Source organism: Dendropsophus ebraccatus, chromosome 6 (genome assembly GCF_027789765.1).
Source record: "Dendropsophus ebraccatus isolate aDenEbr1 chromosome 6, aDenEbr1.pat, whole genome shotgun sequence".
Classification (NCBI taxonomy): domain Eukaryota; kingdom Metazoa; phylum Chordata; class Amphibia; order Anura; family Hylidae; genus Dendropsophus; species Dendropsophus ebraccatus.
Window position 1 is genome coordinate 138,636,453 of NC_091459.1, and position 20,653 is coordinate 138,657,105.

A 20,653-nucleotide genomic window follows, 5' to 3' on the forward strand; every position below is an offset into this window, starting at 1 on the left:
GATTCTCCGCTCGGTTCTGATTTTGTACTGCGTTGCTCGTTTGGTTCCTGACTCGGCTAGTTGACTCTCCGCATTTTGTTTGTCTGTCTGTCTGCGTTTTATGTTCTGCACGTATACAGTATAGGGATTGTCTTCGTGGTTGTCCGCGACCGCCTAGGGTCGACTGAGGCAAGTAGGCAGGTGACAGTGGGTGGGGTCAGATTTAGGGCCCACTGTCTTGTGTCTTATCTTCCCCCAGCCACTCGTGACACGGCTACTACAATGTGTAGTGCAAAGCGACACTGACAGGGACACTGAAATGCTGCTGGGGTTTCAAGCCACAGTCAAGTGATTGGGGGATACAGCTCGTGCTTCAGAGGGACGTCCAGTATCCCATGCATCCACCATCCCTAGCTTTATAGGACAGTTGTGCAGGGGGTGGGGTACACAACTGTTGAGGCCCGATCAGTGTGACCAAGTGTTACGATGGATGGCGGAGAGTGCTTCCAGTCATTTATCCACTCACTCCAGTCTCGAGGCTAGCCAAGAGTCTGACCCTCATGTCTCCAAACCTGCACAATTAGTCCATCATAGTCATCCCACCCTTGCCCCCTCCGAGGAGCTCTTTTCGGGTCCTTTTCCCCAATTGGACAGTGTTCAAATACTTGATGAATCCCAGGAGCTACCTGAAGATTACAGTATATCTGTAGCAATGCACAAAATTTGGAGCATTCGCCATGTCCAGTTGATTTTGCTGTTGTGGACCGGCAACCTGAAGTCGTGAGGACTGACGATGAGGAGACCCAATTGCCGTTAAGCCAAACAATTGACATGCCCAGTGTGCAGGAGGAACAGCAGAGTGAGGAGATAGAAGAGGAGGGGCTGGACGATGAAGTGAACGACCCGACCTGGCAAGGGGTGATGTCCAGTGGGGCAAGTAATGGAGGTGTGGAGGCCCGCGCAGCACCAAAAAAGGAGCAAAGAGGCAGAGGGATGTCCAGAGGTAGAGGACAGATGAGTCATTGAAGGCAGGCCAGAGTCACCAGGGCCGAAGCTTTTCTCCGAAGCAGCCAGTCACGCCAAGCTCCTCTCTTGAGGTCACGCATTTCTTTGGTGTGGAGGTTTTTTAATGTTTGCGCGGATGACAAGCTGAGTGCGGTGTGCACTCTATGTCACTCCAAACTAAGTAGAGACTTGGAGAAGAGCAACTTGACCACCTCGGCCATGTGGCGTCACCTGGAAGCAAAGCACTGGGCTCAGTGGGAAAGAGCAAACACAGGAGAACCAGCGCTACAGTCCAAACCACCAGCCAAGACACCTCGCCATCTGCCTGTGCTTCGGCCACTTTGGTGCTTTCTTCACTTTCCCCTTTGCCTGCGTCTGCTCCTTCGCCTGCACCGTCATGCGCCTCTTCACAGCAATTGTCCATCACTCAGGCATTTGATTGCAGGCGTAAGTACGCCTCTACTCACCCCTCTGCCCAAGCCTTAAACTGCCACATCTCCAAATTGCTGGCCATGGAGATGTTGCCGCTTAGGCTTGTGGAGACGCAGACCTTCCGTGACCTGATGGCAGCTGCCGCACCTCAGTATTGTGTCCCTAGCCACTACTTTTCCGGGTGTGCCGTCCCCGCCTTGCACCAGCGCATGTCCCGTAACATTGGGTGGGCTCTGAGTTACGTGGTTAGCGCGAAGGTCCACTGGCGCGTGGACAAGTGCTTGCGGCCAGGAAAGCTATATCTCACTGACGGCAGACTGGGTGAATGTTGTGGAGGCGGGTACCGGGTCTCAAGCAGGGACAGCCTCCCTTCTCCCCCCGCCTAAGATTGCCAGCACGGGCTCTGACAACCCCTCCCTCTCCTCCTCCTCCGTAAAATCGTCCTCAGCCGTGATCTGGAAACTTTGCTGCACTTGCGTGGGGAGACGTCAGCAGGCCGTGCTCAAGCTTATCAGCCTGGGTGATAAGCAGCACAGCGCCCCAGAGGTAAAGGAGGCCATCTTGCAGCAGGCAGAAATTTGGCTGTCGCTGCTGCAGCTGGGATCAGGCATGGTCGTGTGTCATAATGGCCGTAACTTGCTGGCAGCTCTGGAGCTTGGAGAACTCCAACACGTTCCATGCCTGCCCCACATTTTTAATTTGGTGGTGCAGCGCTTTTTAAAGACCTACCCCTACCTGCCGGAGCTACTGGTGAAAGTGCGACGCCTGTGCGCCCACTTTCGGAAGTCCACCATGGCGGCTGCTAGCCTTAAAAAGCTACAAAAACACCTGCATTTGCCCGAACACCGGCTGTTGTGCGATGTTACCACTCGCTGGAATTCTACATATCATATGTTTAAAACACAAGAAAAACAACAATAGCGCTCAGAGATAGACACTCGTCAATATGTTGTGTTGGGGAAAAAAGAGCGAAATAATCCACTTACTTCACTATGGGGGAAAGATCATATACACTGACCTGACCCCCTCCAGGACGCTTGATATCAAATGGCATCAGATGGCATATAGCAGATATATATTCCAAGAAATGGTTTATTCCAAATGTAGACGGCAACGCGTTTCAGTGGATATGCCACCTTTTTCAAGCCAACAGTATTTACAAAGAATAGAGTTTTTATAGTAATGATTACTTACATGATCACCGGAAAGCTGTATGGATCTCGCGCCGGGCCGTAAGTGACGCGACGCACGGCAGACCGGAAATGCCCTGCATTCCATCATGCGTTCCACCTCAGGCGGCGAACCGGAAATGCCCTGCGTTTCATCATTCGTTCCACCCCGGACACGTATCTCCAAGGCATAAAGCAACTCTGCTCCTTAAGTTTGTTTGCCAAACATGAGTGGCAATGGATGGCAGACTTATGCAAAGTTTTAAGGATATTCAAGGAGTCCACCAAAAGGGTCAGCTGCGACGATGCCAAAGTGAGCGTAACCATCCCACTGCTATGCGTTGTTAAAGAATCCCTCATCGCCATCAGATAGAACGCCTTGCACGCACAGGAGGCCGGGATAGGAGACGTGACGGAACTAGACAGTCACACTACACTCCTGTCAGCTTCTCAGCGTCGATTCTTCGAGGAAGAAGAGGAGAAAGCTGTTGGCCACACTGTCAGCGAGGCTAGCGGTGCAGTTGTGTGCGTCCCATTGGTCCAGCCAGGATGGGGCGAAAAGGAGGCAGAGGAGGAGGAAATATTGAGCGATCCTTCTGGTGGGAGCAGCAAAGTGATGCCAATTCACAGTTTGCGAGGGACAAATGCGTTGTCCACATAATGGGGAGCAAAAAATACTGGGTTATCGCAATGCTGGACCCCCGGTATGAAGATAATATCTCCTCTTTTATTACAGTACAGTAGAGGACCACCAAATTTCTTGAGTACCAGAGAGAACTGCTGCAGAATATGATGGAGATATTCCCACCTTCCATTGCTGGCGGTAGAGAAGAGAGTTGCTCCCAAAGCCGGACAACATCCATCAGGTCCACAGCCACCAGGGGAACACTCTCCACAGTATGGGACACGTTCATGGCACCCCCTCGCCAAAGTTCCATAACTGCAGGGCCTAGTACGAACAGAAGATACAAGTATCGGCGGATGTTGCGGGAGTACCTGGCCGAACACAACCCTGTCCTCCCTGATCCCTCGGCGCCCTACCTGTTTTGGGTCCCCAAGTTTGACACGTGGCTCGAACTCTCATTATATAGCATTGGCGGTGCTGGCCTGCCCTGCCGTTTGAATAGTCAAATATCGGGAGCTATTCAGATCGAATTTCGAATGATCGAATATTTCACTATTCGCTCATCTGTATATATATATATATAAAACACAGAAAGGGTTAAACATGGGAATTACCAGGTGTCCTTCTCTGGCGGCCACATAGCACACTCGTCCTGTAGTGAAGAGATTCCCATTTCCACAGCCGAAAGTAGAAAATGCGACCCCCAAAGTGATAATCCACGTCCATGTCCCCAGCACCTTCCATCTGCAGGAAATGGTTATTGGAAAAATAAGAAATAAGTTGGACTGTAGTCTGAAAAAGTAAAGATCAGGACGGCCACCTATAAAATAACATAGCTTCACCGCCACCTCCCTAACTACTCAAAACGAGTGACTGTCCCCCATTCCCTCTCTCTTTCCCTGTGCGGCATATGACAAATGGGAAGGCTACATCTAGGCTTAAAGGGGTTATCCAGCATATGAAAAACATGGCCACTTTCTTCCAGAGACAGCACCAGTCTTGTCTCCAGTTTGGGTGCAGGTTTTGCAATTAATTTCCATTGAAGTGAATGGAGCTTAATTGGAAACTATACCCGAACTGGAGACAAGAGTGGTGCTGTCTCTGAAAGAAAGTGGCCATGTTTTTTCTAACACAGGATAACTCTTTTAAGTGATTTAGGACAGGAGTGAAAAGTAGAAAAAAAATACCGAAAAGAAAAAAGCATACTCACTTGCCCCTTTTCCCCCCACACCCATTTCACCAGGCCTTAGCTCCTCACAACTGCTCCCTGCTTCCTAGAAGGCGTTGACCCTGCTGGAAATGCCCTCTAAGCCACAGCAGTGATTGGCAGTGAGTGAGTGTTTCTTGGAAGGATTGATATGTAGGAAGCGGGGAGCAGCAGGAATCTAGCATTGTTGGAACGGCAGCGATGAGAGATGGAAGCAGAGGAGAACTTTTTTTTCTTTTGCACCCAGAGTCTGGTTTTTGCCATAACACCCATTTAAAAAATTAAATAAACAAATTACAATTTATAGACTGACCCCCAACTAATGCCGACAGCATCTGATGTAAGTAACTCCTGCGGTGTCATTGCTGCAAAATAGCTGACGTTAGCCAGAAGGTAAATACATGTGACAAGTGGGATTGCGATCATCAGCGCTCGAGGAAGGTTCACCTAAAACATATACAAAAGGAGTTACAATAAAGTTACAAAGCATCACTCTATGAACGATGTAAAAGAAGATTAAAGCGACTCTGTACCCACAATCTGACCCCCCCCCTCCCCCAAACCACTTGTACCTTCGGATAGCTGCTTTTAATCCAAGATCTGTCTTGGGGTCCATTCGGCAGGTGATGCAGTTATTGTCCTAAAAAAGAACTTTTAAACTTGCAGCCCCATGCCCAACGGCTGGGGCTTAGAGTATATGTGCCCTAACTTTGTACCACCCCTCCGTCTCTCCTCCCCGCCCTCTTCATCATTAGGAATGCCACTGGAACATTTTCTTTTGTCTGAACATTGCACAGGTGCCTTAACGATCCAGCCCATGTTCAGTATTCACACAGGTGAGGAATAGGAGACAGTCTGCCTGGAGCATTACCAATGATGAGGAGGGCGGGGAGGAGGAACAGAGAGGGTGTGCCAGCCTAATGCATACACATTCTAAGCCCCGGCCGTTGGGCACAGGGCTGCCTGTTTAAAAGTTTTAGGAAAATAACTGCATCATCTGCCGAACGGACCCCAGGACAGATCTTGGATTAAAAGCAGCTATCTGAAGGTACAAGTAGTTTGGGGGGGGGGGGGGGGATCAGATTGTGGGTACAGAGTCGCTTTAAAGCATACTTGGGAGTTCTTTATAGACTTTGGAAAATCGGACAGTGTTCTAAACCACATATATTCAGTTACTGCAGGTAGGTAAGGCAAAAGATTATCCTACTGAGACCACCACTGTCAGTATAGCTTATTACGGCATATGACTATAGCTAGGTAGATGCTATATTACAATACTTTGCTCTATGACCTCCAGAGGCTTACCCGAGTGATAACTGGCTAGATCAAAAGAAGATGTTGTCTAGAAAGGACAACACTTACTAACCTCAGGGTTCTTCAGTTCCTCTGTAATAAAATTCAGATTATTCCATCCATCGTAGGACCAGAGACCTTGATAAAACGCCATCCCAACAGGACCAAAACCAACCGCTGTGTTTTCAAAGCTGTTCTGTAAAACCTGGGTGTTTCCCTGGGCTAGAAGGACTATGCCACCTACTATTATTACCACCAGGACTATCACCTTAGCTGCCGTGAACAAGACCATGACGGACATGGAAAGTCTGACATTGAGGCAATTGATAATTCCCATGACAAGGACGCAGGCGGTTGCTGTGCACTTGATGACGACTTCTGGAGATGGACAGTCTGGGAAGAAAGCAGTCACAACGTATTCTGCAAAACTGAGGGTGACGCCAGCTATCCCGGCCGGCTTCAGCACAATGACCGAGGTGTATGCAAAGAGGAAGGCCGGTAAGGAGCCAACATTCCTTAAAATATATATGTATTCTCCTCCAGATTCCTTAATGACAGTCCCAAGTTCAGCATAACATAGAGAACCTAGCATAGCCAGGAGGCCACAAGCTGCCCATATACAAAGACTAGCCCCAGGGCTTCCCATGTAGTACAGGACCCATTGTGGAGACATGAAGATCCCACAGCCTATGATGGTGCCAACTATCATAGACACAGCACTGGTGAGGCCGAGCTCCCGTTTCAGATAGATCTTCCCTGTGTCATTGTCCATTTTTTCATCATCAGAAGAAGTAACCTTTATCCCCATCTTGTCAGTGTAGTCCTCTGAACCAAGGCTTCTGAAAGAGAAAAGAACTGCAGTTGTTTATTATATATGTATATTTAATACCCAAGTTAATTATTAAAATGACGAGTACATAGCACGTTCTATATAGTATTATGGTTAATGATCTGCTACTAAACAGCTAATAAATCATATATTGTGGTTAGTGATGAGGGATAGGTGACATATGGATGCTACCATAAGTTATGCTGAAAGATGGTTAACTACAGCTGTAAGGGATAAATGATAAATAAATTAAAAAAAACATTCAGACCACTAAAACAAGAAAGTAAAGATGTAACTAGAGATGAGCGAACTTTTCAAAAGTTCGGTCCGACCGGACTTCCGGATTTTTTCGGAAAGTTCGGTTCGACCCAATTTCGGATTTCGTAGGATTTCATAGTTTAAAGCATCTATATGATACGGGGGTATTTGGTTGAATTTAGGGCTCTACATGTCAGTAACATCATTATCTTTTCGATGTCTCAAAGTCATTTTTTTTTTTTTAGACTTCAATATTCACCATTACAGGGTCTATGCAGGAAACTCACCATTACAGGGTCTATGCAGGAAACTCACCATTACAGGGTCTATGCAGGAAACTCACCATTACAGGGTCTATGCAGGAAACTCACCATTACAGGGTCTATGCAGTAAAAAGGTCACAAATGCAGTGAAGGAGCAGCAGTAGTCATTGGAGGCCAGTGGGGGTCCAGCAATAGTCATTTGAGGCCAGTACAGGAGCAGCAGTAGTCAACATGGAGGCCAGGCAGGAGCAGCAGTAGCCAACATGGAGGACAGGCAGGAGCAACAGTAGCCAACATGGAGGCCAGGCAGGAGCAGCAGTAGCCAACATGGAGGACAGGCAGGAGCAACAGTAGTCAACATGGAGGCCAGGCAGGAGCAGCAGTAGCCAACATGGAGGCCAGGCAGGAGCAACATTAGTCAACATGGAGGGCGGGCAGGATCAGCAGTAACCGACATGGAGGCCAGGCAGTTTCAGCAGTAGCCAACATGGAGGCCAGGCAGGAGCAGCAGTAGCCATAATGGAGGACAGGCAGGATCAGCAGTAGCCATCATGGAGGACAGGCAGGAGCAACAGTAGCCAACATGGAGGGCAGGCAGGATCAGCAGTAGCCAACATGGAGGCCAGGCAGGAGCAGCAGTAGCCAACATGGAGGCCAAGCAGGAGCAGCAGTAGCCATCATGGAGGCCAGGCAGGAGCAGCAGTAGTCAACATGGATCCCAGTTAAGTCCCAGCAGTAGTCAACCTGGATGCCCAGCAGTAGCCAACAAGGAGGCAAGGGCAGGCACACCAGTAGTCAACCTAGATGCCAGTTAAGGCCCAGCAGTAGCCAACATGGAGGCAAGGGCAGGCACAGCAGTAGTCAACCTGGATGCCAGTTAAGGCTCAGCAGTAGCCAACAAGGAGGCAAGGGCAGGCACACCAGTAGTCAACCTAGATGCCAGTTAAGGCCCAGCAGTAGCCAACATGGAGGCAAGGGCAGGCACAGCAGTAGTCAACCTGGATGCCAGTTAAGGCCCAGCAGTAGCCAACAAGGAGGCAAGGGCAGGCACAGCAGTAGTCAACATGAATGCCAGTAAAGCCCAGCAGTAGCCAGCAAGGAGGCAAGGGCAGGCACAGCAGTAGTCAATATGGATGCCAGTTAAGGCCCAGCAGTAGCCAACAAGGAGGCAAGGGCAGGCACGGCAGTAGTCAACATGGATGCCAGTTAAGGCCCAGCAGTAGCAAACAAGGAGGCAAGGGCAGGCACACCAATAGTCAACATGGATGCCAGTTAAGGCCCAGCAGTAGCCGGCAAGGGCAGGCACACCAATAGTCAACATGGATGCCAGATAAGGCCCAGCAGGAGGCAAGGGCAGGCACAGCAGTAGTCAACATGGATGCCAGTTAAGGCCCAGCAGTAGCATACAAGAAGGCAAGGGCAGGCACAGCATTAGTCAACATGGATGCCAGTTAAGGCCCAGCAGTAGCCAACAAGGAGGCAAGGGCAGGCACAGCAGTAGTCAACATGGATGCCAGTTAAGGCCCAGCAGTAGCCAACAAGGAGGCAAGGGCAGGCACAGCATTAGTCAACATGGATGCCAGTTAAGGCCCAGCAGTAGCCAACAAGGAGGCAAGAGCAGGCACACCAATAGTCAACATGGATGCCAGATAAGGCCCAGCAGGAGGCAAGGGCAGGCACAGCAGTAGTCAACATGGATGCCAGTTAAGGCCCAGCAGTAGCATACAAGAAGGCAAGGGCAGGCACAGCATTAGTCAACATGGATGCCAGTTAAGGCCCAGCAGTAGCCAACAAGGAGGCAAGGGCAGGCACAGCAGTAGTCAACATGGATGCCAGTTAAGGCCCAGCAGTAGCCAATTATGAGGCCAGTGAAGGCTAGGGCAGGAGTAGCAGTTGTAATAGGGTGACATGAACAGCAGAAGCAGAATAATGAGGTCCATGGACAGGCGAGAGGTAGCAGGGCAGCAGGAATGGTGGAATGACCAGTAAGGTCTAGTTCACATATAAGCCATAATAGATGCAGAAAAGGTCCTACATCTTGGTGACAACAGGACCAAATCCTACTCTGTGGTATCAGGAGCAGGTGTCACAAAGTCCTTATCTATCCATGTGGCGTTCATTTTGAAGAAAGTCTGACGTTCCACACTATCACAGGACAATCTGGTTCTCCTGGAACTGACCATATGACCTGCTGCGCTGAAAACTCGCTCGGATGACACACTGCTGGCCGTACAGGAGAGTATGTCCAAAGCAAATTCAGCAAGTTGTGGCCAGACATCTAATTTTCCCACCCAGTAGTCCAGGGGTTCAGGGACGTTAGGTGGCAACGTAGAGTCCAAAAACACCTGGACTTGCTGTTTGAGGTGTGCCGCCATGTCCTGCTGCTGTGCGGGTGCTCCTGTTACCCCGGCCTGTGGCTGCATGAAAGCGTGCATCATGGACATCAGGCTCAGACTGGTGCCGCTGCTCATGCCACCCAAGCTGCTAGAGGAGGATGTGGAGGAGGCATCGCTGCTGGTGTGGCCTTGGTGGGAATGGCGTAAATGAGAGCACCGTGTTTCAAAGGCTGCCACTAACTGTGCACCCAACTCCTCTCTATAATAATTCATTTTTTCCTCCCGTTGGGAAGGGTGAATGAATTCACACAGCTTGTTGCGATACCGTGGGTCCAGTAGTTTGGCCAGCCAGAAGTCGTCCCGTTGACGAATCCTTTGCAAGCGTAGGTCAGCCCGAAAGCATATCAACATGCGCTTAGCCATTTCCACCAGGGAGTGGGAAGGAGTCCCCACCTCCGTCTCCACAGCATACTGCCAATGGGTACTGCCTCCATCCTCCTCATAGCCCTGAATATCCTCCTCTGCCCCCCCTCTGGCCTGGCAGGAAGGCTCATCTCCTTCTTCTCCACCCATCTCCCCTAAGAGTTCCTGTGCGTTCAGGTCCTCCTCCTCCTAAACTTCCTCTACGTCCTCTTCTGCTAAGCCTTCCTCCAGCGAGCCAGGCTTTGACAGTGGCAAGACCTCTTCCCCCTCGCCACTGAGTCTCATCAACATCAGCTCCAGTACATAAAGCATGGTTATGATGGCGCTCAGTCCTGTGTCTTGCCTACTGACCAGAAAGGTGGCCTCCTCAAAGGGTCGTAGCAAGCGTGTCACGCATGAGCTGCCACTGGCCGAGCTCCAGGTTACAAAGGGGGGTCGCCGTGTCCGCCTGCATCAAGAGGAAATCAGTCAAGGCCTTCCTCTGCTCATAGAGCCGGTCCAACATGTGGAGGGTGGAGTTCACTGCGTGGCCACATCGCAAATGAGACGATGGTTGGGAAGACCATTCCTGCGCTGCAGGTCGAGGAGGATGTAGTGAGAGTGACTTGAATGGCTGAAATGGTTACACAGCTTTCGAGCCATTGATAGCACAGTCTGTAAATGGGATGAAGGCTTTAGAAAGTGTGTAACTATTAGGTTTAAAACATGTGCCATACACGAAGCGTGCCTCATAGCTCCTCGGCGCAGCGCGGAGAGAATGCTGCTCCTATTGTCACTCACCATGTGCCAACTTTAAGATGGCGTGGAGTCAGCCACAAGAGGATTTCCCGAGCAGTCGGTGCAGCTCTTCCCCTGTGTGTCTCCTTTCACCCAGGCAGGCTAGATGCGCACAGCGTGACACCTCCGTGCTACACCCAAGTGGTACAAGGGAGGAACACTGGCGGTTGAGGAGGTTTTGGACCTACTGGAGGAGGTGGAGGAGGACCGCGACACAGGAACCCTGCTGTGACAACGGGGTGGTGTCATCGCCCTTCCCTGAAAAGTTGCTGGGGGTCCGCTGGCCATATTACATTTATCCACTGAGCAGTAATGGACATATACTGCCCTTGCCCATAATTACAGCTCCAGATGTCTGTAGTTAAATGTACATGTCTGCTCACTGAATGGCTCAGCGAGTCAGCAACCTTTTCGCGAACATAGCTGTACATGGCCGGGATAGCTGTGTTGGAAAATTAGTGCCGAGTCGACAACTTTAAACGGCAGAGCCTGGAGCACCAGCAACTTGGCCAGGTGGGCGTTCAGTTTGACTGCTGCGGGATTGCTGGGTGCATATGTCTGCCTCCGGTATAGGGACTCCATGATGACAGGCTGCCTACTGCTAGCAACACAGGGGCCACCAGCCGAAGAAGGGAGTGAAGCCACACTCCCTTCCTTAGAGGAGGTCTGACTCTGTGAAAGGCCCCCCTGACCACTGCTGCTTCCTGCTGCTGTTGACCGCGGCTCTGCCTGGGCCTGCTGTGACCCACTATCACCCCTTTTCTCCCAGGCGGAAAGGTGGTGGCACTTCATATGGGCAGCCATGGCACTGGTGCCAGGATGGCAACTCTTGCCTCTTTTAATGCGCATGTCGCACAGACGACAGATGACCAAATAGGTATCCTCCGGGCACTTTTTAAAAAACTGCCACACAGGCGAGGTATAGAGTCTAGTACCGACAGGCTGTGAGGATGAGCGGGCACTGACGATACTAGGACCTGCAGTGGAGAAGGGTTCCCCAGTGGTCATCTGCTTGTCCCGTCTACGCTTCCGACTTGTTAGTTGACTACTGCTGACTGTCTGCTTTTTATTTGTCGCAGGCCTGCTGGCGGACGGATTCCCGGTAGACGAATCCATTGAATAAGCCAAATCCTGCCGTGGATCCCATGTAACATCCGATGTAGCATCATCCTGTTCCAGAATGATGCTATCATCCTCATCAGGCTCCTGCCCAGTCCTCTCTCGTCTACTGCCTACTGCTCTCCTGCCAGGCCTAACATGGGCCTGCTCTGATATCGCCTCCGACACAGCTATGCCCTGCACTTGATTGTCCCCTGTCTCATCCCCCATGTGCTCATTGTCTTCAAAGAGCAGTTCGCTGCTCATAGACGCCAACAGTTCCCTTGCAGGCGGCGCGTCAAAAGTTAGCGGGATGTTGCTGAGGATGTCAGATGGAGGATGTAGGGGAATTGCTGCGTGCCCGTGCCAAGTCAGGGTCGTGTCCCAGGTACCCACAGATACCTGGCTGGCTGTCTCACTACTCATCCTTGTGGACGTTGAAGTGTGAGCCAGCCACTCCAGGACTGTGGAATTAGACGTGTGGACACGACCCTGGTGTGACAAAGGAAGCTCAGGCCTGCCACTGGACCCTCTTCCTGCGCTACTTACTCTTCTGCCCCTTGAGCCAGACTCTCTGCCCCCTGCCCTCTGCCTGAAACGCTTTGTGAGGTTTCCTGCTGCCGCTGTGCCATGACTTTATATTCAAATTATGATTTCTACACTTGGTAGATGAGAACAGTATTTTCTGTAATATATAGGACTTGTGTGTGTATATATATATATATAGCTCTTTTTTTAAATATAATGCTTACACCTGCACCAAGAATTTTAGTCTCTCAGGATAAAACTTGTATATCTGTACTGCACTTTTTGGTTCCGTGCACCCTTTGCTGTCCTATGCCTAATCTTTCTATCTTTCGCCCTCTCTATATTTCTCTCTCAATCACTAGATGTTTCTCCTCTCCGCTTTCCTAATCTTTCCTTCCCCACAATATCTTCTCAGTAGTCTGTAGTACACAACAGCAGCTTGCTTCCTCTCTCTCTCTCTCTCTCCCCCTCTACACACTATGTGACCGCTCCTTTTAAAACAATACCGACGTCACACGGTGGGTGGGCTAGTACAAGATCCCTGCTGATTGGATGTGTTCCGGGCATAATGGGAAAGCGCTTTTCCTGCCCGGAACACTTCCTGCTTTCTAGAATGGCGGCTGCCATTTTAGAAAGCAAGAAAAAAAAAATTGGAGCGGATTTCCAAAGATCAGCAGCAGAAGTGTCAGTAACCCTTTGTATCCTGGCAGGTGAAGCTGTGGCTGGACAGTGACAAATAATCTGTTCTGTTCACAAGAGCTGTGACCTGGTGGATCGTTCAAGCTGCCAGTCTTTTGTTTTTAAGTGCACCAACAACTTCTAAAGTGCGCCAACATCCACGGCAACTGGGCCCCAACGTATAGACATTTATCTGACTAAATGGCTGCAGTCTCACTTATTGCATATAGTCAGTGTGGATGTATGTGTTGGCAGGCTTGGTGTGCAGTGACTGTGTGTGATGTCACCTCCTAGAGTCTAAATTGTTAGTGTGCTCACACTATTCACCACTGTTACCGAACAACCCCCCCCACCCCCTCTCCCCTCCTGCTGCTGAAGTGTTCCGCTTTCAGGGGGAAGGTTCTGTGTTGCCACATTTATGTTTATGTCATATCCATTCCCTGTTTCTTCATACCCCATTGTCAAGACCAGTATTGATTTTTACCAAGCATTAAATTGGTTCCTGAGGGGGTTTCCTGAGTCAGCCACTGGCAGAAGAGTGACAATCTCCTGCATACCACGCAAGCTCTTGTCAAGACTCAGGTGGAGGCACTGCGCTGAGTGAGAAGGTGAAACAAACCAAAACCCCCTCCTTACACTGGAAGCTCCATTAGGGGGTGTTACAAAGCAGAAGAATAAATTGTGTAAAAAGAAAACAAATAAAAGAAGGAAAATTGCAACAGAAAGGATTGCCACATAAAATGTAAAAAAATCCCAAAATTTTCTTCATCTATATAAATAATAAGAGACTTAAAACTGAAAATGTTGGTCCCCTCAAAAATAATATGGGTGTAATGGAGGAGGAGGAGGAGGAGGAAAAGGCCAATCTACTAAATACATTCTTCTTTACCATATTCACAGAGAAGAATCTGATGACAGACGACATGACTAGGGATAATGTAAATCCTCCCATAAATCTCACCTGCCTAACACAACAAGAAGTGGGGCGACCCCTTAAAAACATTACAATCCATAAATCATCGGGCCCAGAAAATATCCATCCTAAAGTTTTGCAAGAATTAAAGGGAACCTGTCACCCCCCGTGCCGGGGTGACAGGCTCCCGACCCCCCGTTAGAGCCCCCTATACTTACCTAATCCCGCCGGGTCCCGCTTCTGGAGGTGGTCGGGTGATGAAGATCTCAGCCGCTGCAGCCCGGCGCGCGCGCTGAGAGATGAGTCCAACACCCATAGAGAATGACAGGAGAGTCCAGCGCTCCGTCATTCTCTATGGGTGTTGGACTCATCTCTCAGCGCACACGCCGGGCTGCAGCGGCTGAGATCTTCATCACCCGACCACCTCCAGAAGCGGGACCCAGGTAAGTATAGGGGGCTCTAACCGGGGGTCGGGAGCCTGTCACCCCGGCACGGGGGGTGACAGGTTCCCTTTAAGTACTGTGTTAGATAGAGCTTTATTCCTAATGTTTAACCCCTTAGGGACCAAGCCTATTTGAGCCTTAATGACCAGGCTCATTTTTCAAAATCTGACCTGTCTCACTTTATGCGCTTATAGCTCAGTGATGCTTTAACGTATGCTAGCGATTCTGAGATTGTTTTTTTGTAACATATGGTACTTTATATTAGTGGTAAAATTTGGTCACTATCTTTTGTGTTTTTTGTGAAAAACATAAAAATATCATGAAAAATTTGAAAAATTAGCACTTTACAAACTTTGAAATTCTCTGCTTCTAAGAAAAGAAAGTCGTATCACATAAATTAGTTACTAGGTCACATTACCAATATGTCCTCTTTATTCTGGCATAATTTCGTAAACATATTTTACTTTTCTTCGGTGTTACGGGGCTTAGAAATGTATCAGCAAATTACAAATTTTTCATGAAATTTCCAAAACTAATTTTTTTAGGGACCAGTTCTTTTTTTAAGTGTGTTTAGGAGGCTTGTATACTTGAAACCCCCATAAATGACCCCATTTTGGAAACTAGACACCTTAAAGAATTAATCTAGGGGTATAATGAGCATTTTAACCCTACAGGGGCTGGAGGAAAGTATTCACAATTAGGCCGGAAAAAAATGGAAAATAGAAATTTTCAAATAATATGTTCATTCAGATTAAAGTATCTAATTTTTCACAAGCAACAGGAGAGAAAAAGCACCCCAAAATTTGTAACGCAGGTTCTCCTGAGTACAATGGTACCCCATATGGGGGCGTAAACCACTGTATGGGCACACAGCAGGGCTCAGAAGGGAAGGAGCGCCAATTAGCATTTTCAGTGCAGATTTTGCTGTACAAGTTTTCAGGCGCCAGGTGCGTTTGCAGTGCCCCTGTAGTGCCAGGGAAGTGAAACCCCCCCCCCAAAAGTCAGCTCATTTTGGAAAGATAACCCCTCAAAGAATACATCTTGGGGTGTGGTGAGCATTTTGACCCCACAGGTATTAGAGGAAAGTATTTAAAATTAGACAGTAAAAATGAAAAACTAGAATTTTTCCAATAATATGTATGTTTAGTTTGAAATTTCTCAATTTCACAAGGAACAGGAGAGAAAAGGCACCCCAAAATCTGTAACACAGGTTCTTCCGAGTAGAAAGGTACCCCATATGTGGGCATAAACCACTGTATGGGCACACAGCGGGGCTCAGAAGGAAGGGAGCGCCAATTAGCATTTTCAGTGCAGATTTTGCTGTAGAAGTTTCCGAGGGCCAGGTGCGTTTGCAGTGCCCCTGTAGTGTCCGCAGAAGATAAACCCCCCAAAAGTCACCCCATTTTGGAAAGGGCACCCCTCAAAGAAGTCATCTTGGGGTGCAGTGAGCATTTTGACCCCACAAGTATTAGAGGAAAGTATTCAAAATTAGACAGTAAAAATGAAAAACTAGAATTTTTCCAATAATATGTTTGTTTAGTTTGAAATTTCTCAAGTTCACAAGGAAAGGGAGAAAAAAAGCACCCCAAAATCTGTAAAGCAGGTTCTCCTTAGTACAACGGTACCTCATATGTGGGCATAAACCACTGTATGGGCACACAGCGGGGCTCAGAAGGGAAGGAGCGCCAATTAGCATTTTCAGTGCAGATTTTGCTGAAGAAGTTTCTGAGCGCTGGGTGCGTTTGCAGTGCCCCTGTAGTGTCCGCAGAAGAAAAAAACCCCAAAAGTCACCCCATTTTGGAAAGGACACCCCTCAAAGAAGTCATCTTGGGGTGCAGTGAGCATTTTGACCCCACAGGTATTAGAGGAAAGGATTCAAAATTAGAAAGTAAAAATGAAAAAAAATTATTTTTTCAATAATATGTTTGTTTAGTTTGAAATTTCTCAATTTCACGAGAAACAGGAGAGAAAATGCACTGCAAAATTTGTAAAGCATGTTCTCCTGAGTACAACGGTACCCCATATGTGGGCATAAACTACTGTATGGGCACGCAGCAGGTCAGAAGGGAAGGAGCGTAATTTTGCTGGTGCAAAACCGCAGCTAGTATCGGTTATTAGAATAGCGCAGGTGCTAAAAAAAATTTTTTTACATGAGATTACAGGTAATCTGGGGTAGTGACGGGCAACCTGGGAATGTTTACTTGCTATCTGGGGTGTTTATGGGCAATCTGGGGTGGTACGAGCAGTCTGTGGCAATCTGGGGTGTTTATGGGCAATCTGGGGGTGTTTACTGGCTATCTGGGTTGGTTACGGGCAATCTGGGGGTGTTTACTGGCTATCTAGGGGTGTTTACTGGCTATCTGGGGGTGTTTACCGGCTATCTGGGGGTGTTTACCGGTTATCTGGGGTGGTAACGGACAATCTGGGGGTGTTTACTGGCTATATGGGGTGGTAACGGACAATCTGGGGGTGTTTACCGGCTATCTGGGGTTGCGACGGGCAATCGGGGGGGGGGGGGTCACAGGCAAACTGGGGGATGGGCAATCTGGGGGAGGAGTGACAGGCATTCTGGGGTGGGTATGGGCAATCTGGGGTGGTTACGGGCAATCTGGGGTGGTTACGGGCAATCTGTGGTAATCGGTAGTGGTTATGGGTAGCCTGTGGCAATCTGGGGTGGTTACAGGCAATCTGGGGGTGTTTACTGGCTATCTGGGGTGGTTACGGGTAATCTGAGCAGTTACAGGTAAACTGGAGTGGTTATGAATAATCTGTGGTGGTTACAGGTAATCTGGGGTGGTTACAGGTAATCTGGGGCGGTTACAGGTAATACAGAGTGGTTACAGGTAATCTGGGGTGGTTACAGGTAATGCGGAGTGGTTACAGGTAATGCAGTGTGGTTACAGGTAATGCGGAGTGGTTACAGGTAATCTGTGATGGTTACAAGTAATGTGGGGTGGTTACAGGTAATGCGGAGTGGTTACAGGTAATCTGGGGTGGTTACAAGTAATGTGGGGTGGTTACAGGTAATGCGGAGTGGTTACAGGTAATCTGGGGTGGTTACAGGTAATGCGAGGTAATTACAGGTAATGCGTGGTGGTTACAGGTAATCTGGGGTGGTTACAGGTAATGCAGGGTGGTTACAGGTAATGCGAGGTGGTTACAGGTAATCTGGGGTGGTTACAGGTAATCTGGGGCGGTTACAGGTAATACAGAGTGGTTACAGGTAATCTGGGGTGGTTACAGGTAATCTGGGGCGGTTACAGGTAATACAGAGTGGTTACAGGTAATCTGGGGTGGTTACAGGTAATCTGGGGTGGTTACAGGTAATGCGGTGTGGTTACAGGTAATGCAGAGTGGTTACAGGTAATCTGGGGTGGTTGCAAGTAATGTGGGGTGGTTACAGGTAATGCGGAGTGGTTACAGGTAATCTGGGGTGGTTACAAGTAATGTGGGGTGGTTACAGGTAATGCGGAGTGGTTACAGGTAATCTGGGGTGGTTACAGGTAATGCGAGGTGGTTACAGGTAATGCGAGGTGGTTACAGGTAATGCGAGGTGGTTACAGGTAATCTGGGGTGGTTACAGGTAATGCAGGGTGGTTACAGGTAATGCGGGCTGGTTACAGATAATGCGGAGTGGTTACAGGTAATGCGAGGTGGTTACAGGTAATCCGGGGCACTTGACTTTTTATCCTGTTACCAATGATTTTTGGTGACGGGACAAAAAGTGCCGGAAGCATTTGGAACAAGTGATCAGTGGTATATAGTATATACCGCTGATCACTTGTGCCAGGACCACATTGGCTAGTCCCTGATCATTGCCCCATGCTCTCCGCCACCTCTGGTGGTGGAGAGAATGAGAGTTTGATCTTTTTTTAAGGGTACAAACACACTTGTCGTATCTGCAGCGAGTTTCTGGCTGCGTATTCGCAGTGAGACTCGCTGAGGATACCAGCCATGTGTACTCAATGGCAGACAAACTCGCAGCAGGGATGTACATCCCTGCTGCGAGTTTGTCCGCAGCTCGCCCCTTTAACTCCCCGGCCGCCGGAGACTATACGTCACCTGATCCCGGCTACGGGGCTCCCGACGTCTTCACTGCCCATTCAGCCAATCAGTGCTGCGGTGGGGCAGCGCAGTGATTGGCGGGACGTGCCTGGAATCAGCGAAGGACCAGGTGATGTATAGTCGGGACCAGGTGACGTATAGTCTCCGGCGGCCGGGGGGTTAACGGGTCGCCTTTGGACAAACTTGCAGCAGGGATGTACATCCCTGCTGCGACTTTGTCTGCCATTGAGTACACAGGGCCGGGATCCTCAGCGAGTCTCACTGCGAAAGTGTGTTTGTACCCTAAGGAATTAATCACTGTGAAAACTAAGGTTATTCCGGGGGGGACAGGGGGGGGGACATTCATCTCCTCTCACTGTGGATTAATGGTGAGAGGAGATGAAAGCATGCAGTGCCCGTTAGCGGTGGCTGCCGTTATACTGGTAATAACGGCGATTGTCGGTGCGGGGAGTGGCCGGGACTGAGCCCACACTCTGCCCCAAGGAGGGGGCTGCGGGCATTACCGGCGCTGCTGCACTATTCTGCGCCATCGCCATAAAGAGCTGATGGCAGCAGAATAGAGCCCATTAGTGATCGCCGTAAAAATCCGTATCGGCGGTCACTAATAGCATAATACATGTATTCTCTGGGTCACTACGGTTACGGTGATACCACATTTGTGTAGGTTTTTTAACTATTATCACTTTGGCGCAATAGAAACTATCTTCCTAGCAAAAACCCACAAAAACTGTCGCCACATTGCATTGTTAAAAGGTGTACGCATCGGAATAAAGCCCATTAGTGGCCGCTGTGAAAAGGCAGCATGGCAGTCACTAAGGGGTTAAAGAATCTATAATGACAGGGATTGTGCCACAGGACTGGCGCATAGCTAATGTAGTACCAATATTCATAAAGCGGTCAAAGAGTGATCCTGGAAACTATAGGCTGGCAAGTGTGACATCTACAGTGGGTAAAGTATTTGAGGGGTTTGTAAGAGATGCAATATCGGACTGGCCCTCCAGAGGACCAAAGGATCCTCAGGTGGGCCCCCAGCTTTAGAACCTGCGCAAATACAGCATGACATGTTATTACTCACTGGTTCTTCATAAGTGGGCCCCCAGGACCATTTCCTCTGGTGGGCCCCAGATACCCCAGTCCAACATTTAAGAGATGCTATACTGGAGTATCTTAATGAAAATAATCTTATAACGCAGCACCAGCATGGATTTATGAGGGATCAACCCTGCCAGACTAATCTGATCGGCTTCCATGAGGATTGTGTCAGGTAGGGAACTGGGTAGATAACAGACTGGTGCAATCCTAACACTAGCACCCGCCCCAGCTCGCCCTACCTACTTGCTACAACAGCTCTAAATAACTACGGACAACTGGGCGGCATTCCCTACGCTACAGTAAGTGCAAACACAAGACAAGACGAAACTCACACAACAAAAGAATAGTCGTCGGGCAAGGTTGGCAACAAACGGGCAGCAGAAGTAGAAAGTCAGAATCCTTAAGCAAGGTCGAGGTCATGAAATCCAAAGGTCAGAATCACTAATACAGATGGTAAGGAGATACAAGGACAAGGCACTAGGAACTAGGCGTAATAACAGAGAGTAGACAAGGTAAACGGTGAAACAGAAACCAGAGACAATAACAAGATGAACTGAGGACAGAGCAAGAAACACTGAGGACTAAGCGAAGAACACTGAGGACAGAGCAAGAAACACTGAACCAAAAGACAAGGAATAACAAGAAACAGGCAAAGGGAACAGGAAACCAGGAAAACAAACAATATGATGAGGCTGGATCTAGCTGACAGACAAGCTGCACAAGACTATCAAGAGCTCAGACTGAAGGGAGAGACAAAGCTATAAGGGAACAGAAGTCCTGGACTCCAAGCTGATAGGTAGAGCAGGAGAAACACATAAGAGAATCACAGAAAGCCAGAGGTGAGGAGACCTGTCAATCAGAACCAGCAAGCCAAGCCAGGGGTAGTGACCTGGGGGTCGTCTGCCTCAGCAAGTCCATCCCACTTTGCGGTGGGCTCTGGTGATCACCAGCAGCCCCTTAGACTCTGCTCCGTGGTGCGGCTAACAGTGATACAGCAGAACTCCACTTCCTGAAGGACATACAGCAGCTGATAAGTACTGGAAGACTGGAGATTTTTTTTTTTTTTAAATTCGTTTTATTGAAATATGTGCAGAGTTCAATAACCATACATGTTGATACAGAAGCATTAACGTGGATTTACTAGCTGCCCTCGCAGGGGCTCTGCACAAGCGTAACTACAAAAGAGGAAACCATACAATCTTCAGCATAAGTCATAAAAGAATCAGCATTATGCAGTAGT

The 20,653-nt window shown here is 48.9% G+C and overlaps 1 protein-coding gene across 1 annotated transcript in view; it reads right to left on the reverse strand.

Annotated features, from left to right (window-relative positions):
- LOC138795298 (b(0,+)-type amino acid transporter 1-like) overlaps nucleotides 1-20,653 on the reverse strand; it is a 37,731-nt gene that overhangs the window by 12,986 nt on the left and 4,092 nt on the right. The window contains exons 2-7 of the mRNA XM_069974288.1: nucleotides 11,854-12,013; nucleotides 11,563-11,766; nucleotides 10,343-10,473; nucleotides 5,784-6,549; nucleotides 4,731-4,864; nucleotides 3,825-3,954 (exon numbers count right to left, since the gene is read on the reverse strand). Of these exons, the coding sequence (XP_069830389.1) occupies nucleotides 3,825-3,954; nucleotides 4,731-4,864; nucleotides 5,784-6,549; nucleotides 10,343-10,473; nucleotides 11,563-11,766; nucleotides 11,854-12,013 (1,525 nt within the window). The remainder of the gene's footprint in view (nucleotides 1-3,824; nucleotides 3,955-4,730; nucleotides 4,865-5,783; nucleotides 6,550-10,342; nucleotides 10,474-11,562; nucleotides 11,767-11,853; nucleotides 12,014-20,653) is intronic.